Genomic DNA, 18,042 nt, shown 5'->3' on the forward strand with positions numbered 1-18,042 from the left:
ATTAACATATAATTACCATAGTAATTAGGTAAGAAAAAGAGATAAAAGGCATCCAAATTGGTAAGGAGTAGGTAAAACAGTCATCATTTGTAGATGATGTGATATTACAAATAGAAAAAGAGAAAAACCTATTAGAACTAATAAATTAATTCAGTGAAGTTGCAGGATACAAAATTAACATGCAGAAATCAGTTGCTTTTCTATATACTAATAATCTATCAGAAAGAGAAATTAAGAGAATAATTCCATTTATAATTGCATCAAAAATAATAAAATACCTAGGATAAAATTTAATCAAGGTGGTGAAAGTCCTGTAGTTTGAAAACTGTAAGACACTGATGAAGGATATTTCAGATGACACCAGCAAATGGAAAGATGCTCATGGATTGGAAGAATTAATATTGTTAAATTAATATTGTTCAAATGTCCATACCCAAAGCGATCTACAGATTCAGTGCAGTCTCCAACACAATACCAATTGCATTTTTCACAGAAATAGAACAAAGAATCCTAAAATTTGTGTGGAACCACAGGAGACCCCAAATAGCCAAAACAGTCTTGAGAAAGAACAAAGCTGGAGGGGTCATACTTCCTGATTTCAAACTATATTGCAAAGCTATAGTAATCAAAACTATATGGTACTGACATGGAAACAGACACATAAATTAATAGAATAGAATGGAGTCTAGAAATAAACCCACACATGTATGATCAGCTAATCTATTCCAAAGGAGGCAAGAATATAAAATGGGGAAGAGACAAACACTTCAATGAACGATGTTGGGAAAACTGGACAGCTACATGCCAGAGTGATACTAGACCACTATCTTACAGCATATAAAGAAATAAATTCAAAGTGGGTTAAAGCCTTGAATGTAAGGCCTACAATCATAAAACTCTTAGAAGAAAACAGGCAATAAGCTCTTTGACATCAGTCTTAGCAGTATTTTTTTAGTCAGTTTCCTTAGACACGGGCAACAAAAGCTAAAATAAACAAATGGGATTATATCACAATAAAAAGCTTTTGCACAGCAAAAGATTCCAGCAACAAAATGAAAAGGCAACCTACTTTGTGGGAGAAGATATTTGCAAATCATATATCTGATAGGGGGTTAATATCAAAATATATAGATAACTTATATAAATTACTAGCCAAAAAAACCCAAACAACTTGATTTAAAAAATAGGCAGAAGACATGAATTAACATTTTTCTAAGGAAGACATATAGACAGTCAATAGCACTTGAGAAGATGCTCAAAGTCATTGATTGTCAGGGAAATGCAAATCAAAACCACATTGAGATACTGCCTCATTCCAGTCAGACTGGCTATTATCAGAAAGACGAATAAAATAAGTGTTGCTGAGGATATGGAGAAAAGGGAACCCTTCTACTCTGTTGGTGGGAATGTAAATTGGGGCAACCACTATGGGAAACAGTATGGAAGTTCTTCAGTTTCATTCTTCTGCATATAGGTTTTTTCCCAACACCATTTATTGAAGAGTCTGTCTTTTCCCCATTTTAAATTCTTGCCTCCTTTGTCATAGATTAGTTGACCATATAAGCATGGGTTTATTTCTGAGCTCTCTATCTTATTCAGTTGATCTATATGGCTACTTTTGTGCCAGTTTTTCCCAATTTTCCCAACACCATTTATTGAAGAGTCTGTCTTTTCCCCATTTTAAATTCTTGCCTCCTTTGTCATAGATTAGTTGACCATATAAGCATGGGTTTATTTCTGAGCTCTTTATCTTATTCAGTTGATCTATATGGCTACTTTTGTGCCAGTACCATACTGTTTTTTTTTTTTTAAGATTTTATTTATTTATTTGACAGACAGAGATCACAAGTAGGCAGAGAAGCAGGCAGATAGAGAGGAAGGGAAGCCGGCCCCCTGCCGAGCAGAGAGCCCGATGTGGGACTCGATCCCAGGACCCTGAGATCATGACCTGAGCTGAAGGCAGCGGCTTAACCCACTGAGCCACCCAGGCGCCCCAGTACCATACTGTTTTGATTACTATAGCTTTGTAGTATATCTTGAAATCTGGGATTGTGATACTTCTAATTTTGTTCATCTTTTTCAAGATTGCTTTGGCTTTTTGGGGTATTTTGTGGTTCCACATGAATTTTAGAATAATTTGTTCTCGTTCTGAGAAAAAAGTACTGTTGATGTTTTGATAGGGGTTGCACTGAATCTAGATTGCTTTGGGTGGAGAGGACATTTTAACAATAATTATTCTGGGGCACCTGGGTGGTTTAGTCAGTGAAGTGTCCAACTCTTGATTTTGGCTCAGGTTGTGATCTCAAGGTTATGAGTTCCTTCCTTGTGTTGGCTCCGCATTGGGTGTGGAAACTGCTTAAGATTCTCTTCCTCTCTAAAACAAACAAATGAACAAACAATATTAAATCTTCCAATCCATGGGCATGGACTATCTTTCTATTTCTTTGTGTTGTCTTCAGTTTCTTTCATCAGTGTCTTAGAGTGTTCAGTGTAGAGAGATTTTACTTTCTTGGTCAAACTTATTCTGGGGTATTTGATTCTCGGTGAAATGAGATTGTTTTCTTAATTTCTCCTTCTGTTTCATTATTAGTCTAAAGAAATGCAACAGATTTCTTTCTTTTTTGGGAGGGAGAGAGTAAGAGAGAGTGAGGAGGGTTGTGGGGGGAGAAAAAGAGAGAGAAGGAGAGAGAGAATCTTAAGTAGGTTCCACTTCCAGCACAGTGCCTGATGTGGGACTTGATCTCAAGACTCCGAGATCATGACTTGAGCCAAAATCAGATGCTTAACCAACTGAGCCACCCAGGCACCCCACAACAGATTTCTTTATATTAATTTTGTATCCTGCACCTTCTTTTGGAATGATGAAAATGTTGTAAAATGTATTGTGTGGATGGTTGCACAACTAAAAACCACTGAATTTTACACTTTACAGGAGTGAATTTTGTTTAAAAAATTCATAATTACCATCATTAAATACATACCAGTTGCTCACTTGCAGTCACTGTCCTGTGAGACACTGTGGCACATGGATGAGAAAGAGAGTACTTGTTCTTTGTGCTCTGGGAATGTCTCAGTGGATGTTCTTAAATGGAAGATGAAATAGATCCACAAATAGTTTAATCAAGATATTGCAATACTCAGTGCTAATCTCTGGGCATAGACCAGACTCAGAAAGACCTCAACACCTCTGGGTGCCAGCTATAGGAATTCAGAAAGATTTCAAAATGTGGGCCACTCCAATATTTATGTAACGTAGACATAGTATTATTTATGGCTTACAGTACTGTGAGGTACCTGGGGGCAGGAGCTATGTCTTGTGTTCATTTTGATTCCCTTGCTTAGTGTTATGTCTGGTCTGCTGGCAGAAGTGTGTGTTTGGTGATTGAATGAACTGTTTTGGAAGTGCCCTGGTTTGTTCCGAGGACAAAAATGCCTTCTAGCTTATGACTGCCTGTTCTGACCAGCCTGAGGGTTGACCCTGCGGGGAAGGTGTTGCAGAATTCACCAACTGTCCTCATGCAATGTTTCTTTTCTCATAACCGGTAACTGTTTTGTTTCTTTGGTGTTTTCACTCTTATTTTGGCTGAAATGGTGACTTGGAATAATATGTGGATACTTCTGGAGTGTTGTTCTTTCTTCCCTGGTAGTATACTGAAGACTTTGGGTTCCTGGGTCAGTGAGATTTAAGAAAACAAAAGCTGGAATTAACCTCACTTTCTTCTTCTTCTTTTTTCTTCTGATCATGTTTATCAAACAGCAGTGCTATAGATTTTGTGTAGCTTATGGATCTTTGCTGTAATAAGAATTTGTTTTTCTTTTTTCTTTTTCTTCTGTGAAGGTATTTTATGTTGATTCTTTCTGTTAAATATCCTTTGCTTGCATTGGACTTTTCTTTGTGTTGAATTTTTGCTTCATTTTTTTTTTTTTTCCCATTTCCCATGCTGTTCAGTTACTGGATGCCAGAAGAACCAAGGTTTGTCCACTCTTTGCAGCTTGTTTGTTTTGCTCTGCACAGCCTCACCTCCTTGTGTGTTTGTGTCTGTCTGTCTGCATTTATTCCCTTTTGCTTGCAGATGCAGTAATCCTGTTTACTAAACCTGTTCACAGCTTTATTTGTAAAAAATAAAGTCCTTGTTTGTGTCTACTTGTAGTGGATGCTATTATTTTCATTTTTTAAATGGAAATGCATTTATCATCGGAAGTATGGATAGTAGAATAAAGAACACCTTAGGAAACAAGGAATACTGAGTCTGGAGCATTGCGGGCCTAAAGAAGGTGTGTTTGTGAGACTTTCCCTTCTAACCCTTTCCACTTCCTCAATTAAAACTCTGTAGATGTATAATTTCCCTTGTGACTGACACTAATATATTGTTTCTGTGTATGTGTACATTTCTCTTCTCCTGAGACATTCAGAAAGCATCACTGAATTAATTTCCCCCTCTCCATGTGCTGTCCCATGCTTCTGAAGTCACCCTGGAGCACTTAACGGCTGGCCCTCTGGACCTACCTCATAATTAACATTCCATCTTCATAGTCTGGTAGTAGCAAATAGCGCTTGGCATTTCCATTGACTTTTCCCCCTTCTTTCTTCTCTCCTGCTCCATCTTTCTTATCACAGCACCTGCAGTTGACAATCCAAGCCCTTCAGGATGAGCTTCGGACCCAGAGAGACCTCAATCACCTCCTGCAGCAAGAGAGTGGCAACCGTGGAGCTGAGCACTTCACCATTGAGCTGACTGAGGAGAACTTCCGGCGGCTCCAAGCTGAACATGACAGACAAGCTAAAGAACTGTTCCTTTTAAGGAAGACCTTGGAGGAAATGGAGTTGAGAATTGAAACACAGAAACAGACCCTCAATGCCCGAGACGAGTCGATTAAAAAGCTTCTCGAGATGTTGCAAAGTAAAGGGTTGCCTTCTAAAAGTCTCGAGGATGACAATGAACGAACACGACGGATGGCAGAGGCTGAGTCTCAAGTCAGTCACTTAGAAGTGATTTTAGACCAGAAAGAGAAGGAAAACATACATCTTAGAGAGGTAAGGACATTCCCTCTATTGCCCCAAACCCAAATTTTATAAGTTAAAATATGTTACCAAGTTATTTTCACAGGTTGGAAGATATCTGCAGCCTTAACAAAATTTCCTGGCATCTGTTTTATAATCTTCCTGTCTGCTTATCACCTTTAAACTGGAATTTTGCATTAGATTTTTTTCTTTGCTCACTACACATATGTTCCATTGTTATTTGACACATATTCAGGATCCAAGTGTGTGCAGCACATGCCAGCTCTAAGGTGGTTTACAATTACTTTCCCACAGATGGCCAGTTTCAGGGTTTTTTAAGTACAGTACTAAGTTTTAGATGTTTATCAAATACATCTCTCTATAGGAGCAAAACAAATAGGTGATTAGCAAAACAATGAACCTAAATATTTTTATAGCTGAATTGGGGCAGCATTTGCAGAAAGTAAAGTATATGGATATTTCTGGGAAGAACGGTAAAATGTGCAGACCCGTTTTGAACATTTAGGTTTAAGATAATCTTCATCTGCATTTTCTTTTGGCTAGGAAGATCTGTCCCAGCTTTCTTGAATATGCATTTTGGCACTTAGTGGATTAAATAATTTGAAGTACTTCAGAGGCTCTCTGGCCTGCCACCACTATTGAATATTGGGATGCTCAGATATCTGAGGATATATAGTTGGATAGAGCTTAGAAAAAAATGTGGGTGATAGCCAAGGTTTGAAACTTTTACAGCAGTTCCTTGCCGCTATGGTGGATGTGGATCTCAAAAGTACCCTGTAGGCAAAATGTTGAGGGAGGCACAGATCTCACAGAAAATAGGAAGCAATAAAATGGCATTAAGTTTATTTTAAAAGTTTTCTGTAGCAATAAATAAACATTCTAAAAGATATTTGCTTTCAGAATTAGATTTCTTGGCATTATGTACCTTTTCAGATGGGCAGTTCTTGTGAGTCATTTTTTTGGTGGTTCAGAAAACATGGCTTCCATGATGGGGCTTGATGCTCCCAGGAGTTTCCTCTGATATAGATTGTATTTGTTTAGAAAATTTGAACGGACTTTTGTATCTTAAGACTTAGTGTCCTCCATGCTTATTCTCCCTTGTTTTATTTTCATGAGACATTAACAGCATGTTTGGGAAGCCACATGGCTTGGTTTTGGATCGAGATGCTTAAAGAGATGTTTTGCTGGGACTGGGTCTTCCCATCCATATTCCAAGAGGCTGAATGTCATCTTAGGCTTCTAAGGTGGCCCCTAATGATGTACACTTCTTGGAAACCGTACCCTTGTGTAAATCCATGTCCTCGAGTATAGGCTGAACCTAGCGACTTGATTCTAAACAACAAAATACGGTGAAGGTAATGGGATGCCAGTGTGACTTCCATGATTAGGTTATATAAGACTGTTCTTTTCATCTTGTTAGCACACTCTATTTTATTCTCAACTTGCCTGCTTTGATGAAGTAAGCTCATGTGAGAGAGGCCCGTGTGGTAAGGGACTGAGAGTAGCCTCCAGTCAACACCCAGTGAGGAACTGAGACCCTCACTCAAACAGCCACAATGAACTGAAAACTGCCCAAAACCACTTAGTGTGCTTGGAAGTGGATCCTTCCACAGTGCAACCTTCAGATAATATGACAGGCCCTGGGCTGATACCTTGGCTGCAGCTTTGTGAGAGACTGAAGCAAAGGACCCAGCTAAGCTGTGCCTGGATTCCTGACCCACAGAATCTGTGAGATAATAAATGTTTGTTGTTTTAAGCTGCTGAATTGGGGGTAATTTGTTACACAGCAATAAATAACCAACAGAGTGGAGCAGAGACTAATCTCTTCCTGCCTCACTCCATAGACTTCACATTGAGTTTTCTGAAGAGAAACAGTAACTACTGGCAGTAGTCACTTGCATGGAAAGCCGCTGTGGATTTGGAAATTTTGGTTGTGTTATCTTAGAACTGTGGCTGGAGATTACCATAGTTGAAAAAATCTGCTGCTTTATTTTGGGTGCCAAGGGATCATGTTGCGTGTATAGCAGGGCAGCGATGCCAGAGAAACCTCCATCTGCAGCATTGACCTTCACTCCATGTTGGGGTCTTGTGGTCAGGGCAGAGTCACTCTTTTCCTATTGTTAGATTCTGCTCACTGGTAGCACTAAGTAGATGGTGCCTTGATTCTGTTGTGTGGATGCCTCCACTTAAATGAATCTAAACAAAATTCAGTTTGTGTTTTACAAGATTAGTTTGCCCTCACAGTGGTCTGGCCTGGAAATAGATCATGTTTGGAGCCTTAACCATCAGTCTGAGAGCTCACAGAGAGTGGTACAGAAAATGAAGCCCAACATATTCAGCTAGTTTCCTTGGGCATCAAATGAAAGTCAGTGGATTGCCTTTTTCTTGGCTTATCAAGAAGGTGAATGTGGAAAAGGTGTCTCTCTAAAAAAAAAAAAAAAAAAATCTTATTTTAAACTTAACTAAACAAAAAGACTTTGGAGGCCTGAAAGGATGTTCCCCAAGAGAAGGATTGTACTATCTTCTGAGAGCCATTTGTTACATTTTCAGGAATTTTGTGAGCCTGCTTTTAAACCATTGATAACTTGAAATTAGTCATGGTGGGAGTATTTATACCATGGAAATCAGCAAATGCTACCCCCAGGGCCTACGCCCCTGCCACCCCATCCCTGAAGCCCATTTACCAACATGACTCTGAATAAATGCCATGAAATGTTTACCCACAATACAGCAGGAAGAGGAAAGTTAAATAATGCAAGAATTATGAGTATCTTAACCACTCACCATTCATTAGAAGTTTTCATAACAGCATCTGGATAGATGCTTATGTGTCAGATACTTCAAAGAATACTTTCATTGATTCATATTTATTTAACTTTCAAAACTACCTGGTGCATTTGGTTGTCCATCCATTCAGTGAGCACTTACTGAGGATCTGCTTTGGGATAAAGCAATCATAGCTAATAAAGTTTGACTTCGTCACGCTTGTATTCTGTAGGGGTGAAACATAATTTCATAGTTAAACAGAGAAGTAACATGAAGAAAAGAAGAGGATGAAGAACTAGTGACCTGGGTGGGGCCAATTGGATATTGGGTGGTCAGGGAAGGCCTCTTTGGAGGGGGTGATATTGTGAACTGGGACCTGAATGATAAGAAGGAACCGGCTACGTGAAGCTTTCAGAAGACTGTTCCAGTCATGTGGAAAGACCCAGGCCTGGGAGGTAGGTGCTATTATTTGGCCCATTTACCTGGGGAAACTGAAGAAGAGGTGACACTAAGAAGCTTGTTCAGCCTCCCAGTGGTGAAACTGGTATTGGAATTGGGGTGACTAGACTTTCAGCCATTAAATCATTTCAGGAAATCCCTTTTCTAGAGGAATCTTTCCCAAAATGTGCTCTGCAGAACAGCCATTTTTTGGGATGCTAATAAAGTGCTATGAGAGAAAAAGGGCTACAGGGCCAACGAACTTGGGAAAATGCTGGATTCCACAGAGTTTACTGTAGGACTCCTCAGACTCCTTAATACGCAAGTGTGTATCAGTCATTCCCAGGAAGGGGAAGGTTCTCAAGCTTATTTAACTTGCTTTTGTCTTGCTGCACTGGTGCTCTTCATAAAACACTTTGGAAAAAGCTGTGTAGGAAATAAAAAGTGTGTTTTTAACTTGTGACCTGTAAAATATGTAAAAATATATAAGTAGTTGTTTCCCATGGCCAAATAACTGGGTAATTTCCTACATTAGTTATTCTAGAAGGCAAAGTTTATTGTAAGCTGTTTCCGTATTCTCTACTGAGTTTTAGAATGTTCTTCTGTCAGGGTATTTTTTTTTTTTTTTTTAACTTTTAGTGGAAAAATGTGGCTGACTGCTTTTGATATTGAAGAAGTAAGAATAGCCCAGCTTGAATAAAGAAGTAGCCTGACCTCTGTTAATTTAAATGAATCTAAAACAGGATTTAAAATGTACTTGAGGTTTTAAATTCAGTGTGTTCCTGATTTCTTTTTCATTTTGCACGGTTCAACCCAGTTTGGGGCTAGATGGCGTAATGTTGGAGAATAGAGTGCTAGTGGTTTTATGATTCATTCTCAGGCAGAGGTGTTGGGCCTCATAAACCCCATCTCCTGGAATACTGGTCTTGTTTAGCCTATTGTTTGAGGAGATTTTGAGTTGGCAGGAGTTGCACATGGGGAGGGTCGGGTTGCTTTAGTGTTTTGTTATCTTTCGGTGGTCTGGAAAAGGCTAAGGGCGAAACCACTTCTTTGCCTGGCAGGAAACAGCAACAAAAAGACTATGATCTCAACTTATTTGGAAGACCAGAACCACTGCCCAAGAACTATAGCGGATGTGCTAATGTGAGCCAAAGTGTTGGCTGCAACAGAACATTACTCACTAGTGTCGGGGGATGCTTTTGGATACTGGTTGATTTGATAAGACATTATTGGATGTGGTAATAGTTTACCTTGTTCTCTAGCTTTTTCTGTACAGAACATATTGTTCTCTGTAAAGGTTTTGGTAATCACGTACCTAAAATGCTATTGTTTTCATTATAGAAAAGGTGGGTTTATATACCAGATCCTCCTATATTCGCTCTCCTTAGTATTTTCGTGGCTGGTCCTTAGAAGAGAGTCAGGAGTCTCTGGACTCAGCACTGTAGGATGTTTGAAGGGAAGGGTATATGTTCTGCTGACATGACTATTGATTTTCTATGCTAAAACTTTGGGCAGCTTGCCCATCTTTGGTAGCAAGGGCTGAAGAGCAATCAAGACATTGGGGGCCTCAGTTGCTATTAACCCAGGAGACTGGGACTGGGGTTCCCACTATGCTATGGTTGGGGCAGGGAGGAGGAGGGAAAGGCAACATGAATTCTTTTTTTTTTTTTTTTAAAGATTTTATTTATTTGACAGAGAGAAATCACAAGTAGGAAGAGAGGCAGGCAGAGAGAGAGAGAGGGGAGAAAGCAGGTTCCCTGCGGAGCAGAGAGCCCGACGTGGGGCTCGATCCCAGAACCCTGGGATCATGACCTGAGCTGAAGGCAGAGGCTTTAACCCACTGAGCCACCCAAGCGCCCCGGCAACATGAATTCTTACTCTCCTCATTTATTTACCAAGATCCACCAAGGCAGAGTTGGTGACCTAGAAGTTCTTGAGCTCATAAACCTTTTACCGATGGCTCAAGCCTCTACTATAGCTCTTTGCCCAAACTTTTAATCTCCAGCATAATTCCCCCTTCTCAAAACCAAATGGCCTCTCTCTGTGTAACATGAATTTGTCTCCAGTTCTGCTGGCTGAACCATGATTTTGCTGAGGGAGGCATTTCTAATTCTGATTCTACAGATTTAACCTATTTCTACCAACAAAACTTATCACGGAAAATATTCCTAAACACGAGTGACCACATTAATATAACGTTACAAATTCTCTCTTGCAAGAGTTATTTCCTAATATATTATAGAACCTAACAATTGCTGCTTCTTTTTAATAAAGTAAGTTTCTTACCTGGTTAGTACATTCCATCCATATTCCCAGGCCTCATATATTGCCTGCAGGTGCTCCATAAATATTTGAGAGTGAAAAAAGAGTAAAAAAAAATAGAGAGTTTTTCTGTGATTTATTTTGTCAATATTCGAGGGTGGTTCATAATGATTATAGTGCCATGCTCTTTTATGTTTTCTCTTATGTTTGCTCTGTGTTTGCTGTGGAGCAGGAACTTGAGTGTAACCCTAATTGGAACTTTTCTTTCATTTTCTTGAAACCATGTTAGATGTCATAGAACACAAGCTAAACTTCCATATGCAGGACGCTGTGGGAGCACTCTTGGCAAGTTTGTGGTCTTGTTCAAGGATTCAGGTGGGGCAGTAGGAGAAACAGTTCACATTTACTGAGGCTTATTTTGTATCAGGTTCTGTACTACATAAATACTGTTGCTATCATCCCCATCACACAGATAAAGAAACTGAGGCACAAAGAAGCAAGTAATTATTTCCAGTCACACAAAGCAAATGCTGGAGTGAAGATCAGAACCTGGGAAATCTGGGTGCAGAGTCTAGACCTGTCACTATCACATGCTACTACTTCTCAGATGGTGTACTAAGAGAACATCGAATAGCACTAAAATGGTGTACCGCTTAGAGGTAGGAGGCTGACCACTGAATTCATCCAGGACAGAGCTGGTCTTCAAAGGCAGGAAGAATTTTAACACACAGTAATGATGGTGAAGTATGATTAGAAAAGAGGCAGCTGAGCCAAACCTCAGAGGTGGGAACTGTGATGTGTTGAGGGGGTGCCATGAGTTTGGAGCAGTTGAAACTCCACCTGCCAGGAGGAAAGGAAATAAGGCTGAAAAGGTGATTTGAGATCAGGTCATTCAAGGCCCAGATCATGTGACACAGGGGATTGAATTTTACTCTGTAGGCTCTGGGCAGCCTTTGAAGGAATTTTCCCAGGAAAATGGCATGATCAGAAAAGATTGTTAGTGCTAATTGGTAGTAGATTGGGAGGAGGAGGCACGGAGACAAGTTAGAAGGACACTGTGGTTGTTCAGGTCACCAAGAGTCTGAATCTGGGTGGTAGCCACAGGAATTGAAGGGAAAGTTCATCTCTACCTTGACCTTGACAGCCTGGGTACTGAGTGCTGGGAGCTGCAAGGAGCAGACAGCTTCTTTGGGCCTGGCGCAGACAGATGGTCGGATAATGGGCCAGCCCAAGTGGTAAGAGGCTTGAGGAAAGACTTTGGATGTGTTGAGTTTGATGAAATCCTGGTGGAGCTGTCCAGCCAAGGTTGAGAACATGGCTGAGGAAATGACTATGAAGTTCTGCCCAAGTGCAGAAGGCATGTCTGACTATTGGTCACATTGTTGTTGCTATTGTTTGCATATATACCTGATCATTTGTGGCTACCAAGCCCCCAGTTTGTGTGATCATTCCAAAGTTTGCCTTGTCACTCACCCCTACTATTGTCTAAAAAGTGACCTTAGGGACTCCATACTTCTCTTTGATGCCTCTTTTCTGAGTAAGCATGTCATTTTGACTTGGGTATATCCTTTGAAATTACATAGAATTTTCACTGACTAATGCCAACTTGATACGGGTTCCCTTTGTTCTCCCCGAGTTCCGTTTTCTCCAAGCACTCTGTACAGGATGAATGCCAATGAAGCACCTTTACAGGAAAGTACTCTCTCTGAACCCCTTTTAACAATACTTTCAAAACCAGGATTTCATAACGTTTACCCACACATTTCTGATGGCAAAGGGAATGCACCTATTCCTGTTTATGTTTATGTTTATGTTTAGTATCATTTGCCTTATCTTTAAATTCGAATACACTCTTTAAAATTTGAACACTGCATGCTAATTTGAAATGGTTCAGGTTTTACCCCATATTGATTTTAATGAGTGTCATTGATTGCTTTTTATAGTAAAAGAGACTGGTGGAGCCTCAGGGAGCCATTAGGCAAAAGGCATTTTGGAACCTGCTGAGAAAAGAAAGTGGCAGGTAGAGGGAGGTGAGGGGAGGGGCTAGGGATTCGGGAGAATATCAGGTGGTTATGCTGGGAGAGACTCTCATTACTGTCCTCACTGCCTTGTCCTCTTGGTCTACCTTAGGAGTTACTGCTTTTCGAAAAATATTCTTTTGGTAGCTTGACCTGATTTATTATTATCATGTTTGGTAAAACCATGCACCACAAATGAAACCTCAGTGTCAAGGAAGTTCTCCAAGTACCAGGGCTGTGGCTATTTCAGTATATCACAAACTGTGGCAATTGGGAAGTTGAGACAGCTTAGCTATACCAAGGGCCTACCTGTCTTGGATAGGACATTAGCTAATACCGTACATATGAAGGAGGCTTCATAGTTTATAGAATACACTGTTTTAATGCTTTCCTCTGATGCTTCTGCTAACCCTGTGAGGAAACAGGGTCAGAGAGATTAAGAAGTAATGACAAATAACATTTACTGGGCACTCAAGAGCATCATCAGGCTGTGCTAATCAATTTCTGGGGAGTGCCATTTAATCCTCTCAATAATACTCTGGGGTGGATGGGGGTTTCCTGTCTCTTGGATGAGGAAGCTATGGCCCAAAGGGGTGATGTGTCTGGTCCAGCTTCTTAGGGCAAGTAGTGATGGGTCTGGGATTCAAATTTAGGCCTGCTGTTTCCAGGCACCTGATCCTAACCACTCACTGACATTGCCAGGGATGATGCCTGAGTAGAGCAGGGACTAGAATTCTGGTCTTCTGACTTCTTGCTTAGGGATATTTCCTAAATCAATGGGGAAAAGGAGAAAAATAATGCAAAAGGCTCTGTTTTTGTTTTTTTTTTTTTTTTTTCCTTGCTGTATCTTAGTCCTGTTGAATCCAGGACTATAAGTCTATGTATGAGGTCACTGAGCAGTAGAAGGGTTAAACAGTACCATGCAGAATGTAATATCACAGCTGGATCTCCTTAGCCCATTTGTTGCTCATGAAAGTTAAAGTACTAGATTAAAATACAAAAAATGGTACTGTACATCTAGGCCCTCCATGAATCCCTAGGAAATAGATGAATTTTTGTGAACAGAGAGTAAGGAAAACAGGAGGTGCTAAGAGTTGGCCCTTCCCCATTTTGTCTATTCAAAGTTAGCTTTCTTTTTCAATTTTTTAGCTCTGTCATTATTTCATTGCCTAAAAGAAATGCTTTGTTTTCCCAAATTTACTTTCTTTTCATTTAGTTTTTGTTGGGTATTTTGGGTTTCTCTCTATGTCAGTGTGAGACATTAAAACTGTATTTATAGCCTCCGATAAGTACTCCATTTCATTGTTCTTCTAGGTGGCTAAACTTTGGAAGTTTCCCACCCACTCCGGCTTGGATGTGAAAGGGGAAACTTTATTTGTGTTTTTAGTCTGGCCATATGTTAAGAGTGTTTTAAATGTTTTGGGTAGAGGGTTTAATAAGGCAATCTGAATGCTTGCTGGGTGATTCCTACTATTGGCTTATAGTTAAAGCAGTTGTGACTTCAACAAAGAAGGAATCAACTCCTCCTTAATAAAGGAAAGATAATTACATATGAATGGTTTATAGAGAAAGGAAAAAGAAAGAAAGATGAGTGAGCCTTTAGAATAAACATAAAGACTTACTACTCAATTAGATCAAGAGTGAGCACACTAGAGCTTGTGGGGCAAACGTGGCTCACCATCTGTTTTTTTATGGCCTGGGAACTAAGAATGGGTTTTTACCTTTTTAGATGGTTATATTTGAAATGGTTATGTATGTATATAATATCCTAAGTATGTATACATATGTATGTAATATCTAAATAGTTGGTAAAAAGAAAACCTCTTTCGATTTTGCCTCCTGGGCCTCAAAGCCTAAAATATTTACTACTTGGTCCTTTAAGAAAAAGTGTGGTGACTCCTGAAGTAGATGATAAGTAAACAGTTTTTGAATCAAGATGTTTGGTAAAAAGCATATGTGCAATTAGTTATATTTAGAGCATCAAATCTGACTATTTTTGTATAGCTTTTGAATATTATTTTTCTTAAATGAGGAGACAATATATTTTTCTGTCATTTCTGCTCATATTTCCTTTACAGCGATTAGGCTGGTGATTTTCATCTTCAGAGTTATAGCACCTTGGGCATTGCCGGTTATCATGAAAGTCTGCAGCTCTTTCAAGAGCGGTGGGTGTTGGGGAGGTAATCTGTGGGTTACAAAGGGACTGTGTGGGAAGAATTCACTAACCTATTAAGATGCCAGAGAAATGGAGATTGCCATTCAAACTCCGAAAGAACTAGGAATTCCTGACTTAATTAAAACACAGCTTCCAAGTCCTCCTCCTCTTCTTTTTTTTTTTTTTTTTTTTTTAATGCCTGTGCTTTCTGACACTTTTTAGGCCTATGCAATTCTTTATTAAATCTGTGGCTGCTTTGAAGGAATTGGCCTGAAAAAGAAACTGTCTGTGTATATATAAATTATGTTAAAAGATACTTACATGTAGTAATCGTTGGTGTACCATAGATTTGCTAGGTTTTCCTATGGAAAGTATTCTTAATCAGATAAAGCCAGGGCCTGGTCAGGATGACAATTGAGAAATCCCCTTACCATCCTCTGCCCTTATTTCAGCCTCTAAGGCAGTAATATCCGTTTGGGTAATGGGGGTTGGATTGTCAGCTGTTTGAGCATATTTAGTGTTGGGGGATGACCCAGTCTGATTTTGAAATTTTGCTTCCTTGTTGTAGCTCAGGGTCTCTCAATCTCAGCACTATTGGCATTTGGGACAGGATGTGTCTTGGTTGCAGGGGCTGTCCTGTGCATTGTAGGATGTCTAGCAGTACCCTGGGCTTCTATCCACTAGGTCAAGTAGTACCTTTCCCTTTCTCCCAGTTGTGACAATGCAGAATGTCTCCAGACATTGCAAAATGTCTCCTGGGGTTGGGGCGCAAAATCACACAGGTCAAACTGTTGGTGTAAAGTGATTGACACATCCTTCTGGTGGCAGGCCTGTGGCTGTGGTAAAATACAGTAATACCCAGCCCCACCTGCTTGAAGCTCTGTTTTACTGAGGAAGGGCAGCTCAGTCATGATAATTCTTGACCCAAAGACTGCCTGCAGGGGATTGAGCTAGGAAACAGATGTGCTGAGGGGAGGTGGGGGCTTGAGTCTGAAAAGAAACAGAAGTGGGGTGTGTGTGTGTGTGTGTGTGTATGTGAGAGAGAGAAAGAGAAATTGAAAGAGAGCTACCTCTGACTACCCCCTCTTCCCTCTCAGGAAAAGTAGGGTTGGGAATTAGGCAAGTCCTAGAAAATAAATCTAAGGGAGGGGTTGGGTGTGGTGTTCTGATCTTAGATACCAAGTGGGAAAGCCGGATTTTGTGAAAATAAAAGATGTTTGATTCTCAGGAGTATTTATGGAGGTAATTATGGATCTGAGAAGTCACATAACTTCACTTTTTTGACTACTGGACTCTCACTATTAATTAGCGGTTCTATTTTACGGTAAAGGTTGTCGTCCCTGCTTTCCCCCAAATGGCCTCCGAGTCTCCCTTTCTGTTTTTTCAATAAACATTTCTCTACATGAACTGCTATCCACCCCTACCCTAGCTCCACAAAACTTTAGAATAATTTTGGAGTGTGGTAGTTTTATCATGTGGAAATGTAGTACAGATGTTCAGAATTACCTTTTCTTTCTCTCCTTTAAAACATCATGACCACACATGCTTTGCTATAAGTACTATTAAGTATTTTTATTATTACTATTAAAAAATCTTGCCTCAGGCAGATTCTTACTAAATCTCAAGTAAAGGCAAATATTAAAATAGCAGCAAGTATTTATGTATATCACACTACAGAGTCTGAACTCATATTTGGCTTTTTTTTTTTTTTTGCAACTGAAACCTTTATTTTTTGACCCACTTGACCAAGTTCTCTAGTTTTGCCCTCTTTTCCTGACTCTAAAGCTTTAAGTTTAGACTATAGGATTTTGTTCACTATCCTTCCCCCTTCCCCAGTTTTCTCTAGACTTGAGTTTTTCTCTTTATCCTGCATATATGTTTGAACTCAGCCTGATCACTTAATGAAATTTGATGGGAGGATTTGGACTATCAGCATGAATTAGTGCATGTTTTTAAAAGTTATTAATGGGGGAAAGTTCTCTTCTCCCAGAGAATTCCACTGATGAGTGGCAGAGTTTCTGTGTTCTCTAAGTGCCACACGTTGGGTCCAGTGATCATATACAAAGGAAATGCTTTATCACCACTCAACACCTCCCCCACTCAGAAACCTATTTATGGAGATTAGCTGCTTCTCTAACCTTAGGTTCTTTTGGGTTTATTAGTGCCACTTTCTTTTTATATCTCTTGGCCAGACTTAAACATATTTCTCTAAATAGTTGCTAAAAAGAACACCTCTTTAGATTTAATCACTTGAACCTGAAATCAAGAGCTCCCTCACCACCTGTGAGCACTTTTTAGCATGCTGAAGGTTAATCCTGGTTCAGACAAATGATCTTTAAAGCATTGCTTTTTCCATCCACATCCAAATAGGAATGCATTACTGGGTGATTTTCTTTTAAAGGGCAGTGGAGATCTTTTTCCTTCTGTCAGAGTCCATACAGCAAGGAAGAGGCAGAACCTGATTGTGCCTGAGACAGCAGAAATCACACTTAATGTAGGTATTCCGCCATGGCTTCATGATACCCTGGTATTCCTGCCAACAGTCTCTGTTGCAATACTTTTATGAGGCATGTCAAGATTTAGCTGGTTTTAAGGACTCAAGCTTTAGTTGCTTTAAAAGACAGAATGTTGCACATGACTGGATCTTTGCCAGTTCCACACTGGAAGCTTGAGACGCCTGAAAAACCTGCCAGGTGCTAACCTCGATGGATATTCTTAAGCTGCCTCTTGAGCAACTGTTACAGGGGGAGGGATCACGGGAGTTCAGTCGAGATTTGAGGATGCTTATGCTGAATGGGGACTTCTGACACATGATGACACAGGATTCTCCAGAATACGTGAAATCTCTTTGAAGAACTCTATGTTTTTTCCCTTTTTGTAGGCTGTGGTTATCTTTGCATGCTGGTTTTTTGCTTGGTTGCCTCACAGACACAAATGTGAGAGGACTTAGGGAGCATGGTCTAAAAGGACCACATTTCCTGAAATCACGGCAGCCTCTTGAGAAATCTGTGTGGCATGGTCTGTCTGAGGGCTATCACATGGAGAAAGGCTGATGGAGTGTCATGGGAGGCCCTGGCAGGGTGCTGTAAACAGCATAAATCATTTTTGCTGCCATTGTGAAAAACAGAAGACTGTCTGGTGCAGGCACAGAGCTGAGTGCTGTACTTAGTCCTCAGAGCAACCCTGTGAGGTGTAGGTGCTGACATTGTCCCATTACTTCATCAGGGCAGCTAAGTAGCTTGCCTAAGACCTCACAGGGGACTTGACCTCAGAGTTGAGAACCATTGTATCTACTGTTCTGTAGAAAGTCAAAATAGCTTCTAGTCATTTCTTCCCACCCAGTTCCTCTCTGTCTCTGATTTGTTTTCTTTGAAACTTTC

At 40.0% G+C, this 18,042-nt stretch overlaps 1 protein-coding gene across 9 annotated transcripts in view; it reads left to right on the top strand.

The window, feature by feature from the left end:
• ERC2 (ELKS/RAB6-interacting/CAST family member 2) overlaps positions 1-18,042 on the top strand; it is a 916,980-nt gene that overhangs the window by 165,122 nt on the left and 733,816 nt on the right. For all 9 annotated transcript variants that reach the window (XR_006385123.1, XR_006385122.1, XM_044253352.1 and 6 more), the window contains one exon: positions 4,619-5,035. Coding sequence is in view for 7 of the 9 variants with exons in the window: in XM_044253352.1 (XP_044109287.1) it covers positions 4,619-5,035 (417 nt within the window). In the remaining 2 variants the exon portion in view is untranslated. The remainder of the gene's footprint in view (positions 1-4,618; positions 5,036-18,042) is intronic.

This window comes from Neovison vison, chromosome 6 (genome assembly GCF_020171115.1).
Source record: "Neovison vison isolate M4711 chromosome 6, ASM_NN_V1, whole genome shotgun sequence".
Classification (NCBI taxonomy): domain Eukaryota; kingdom Metazoa; phylum Chordata; class Mammalia; order Carnivora; family Mustelidae; genus Neogale; species Neogale vison.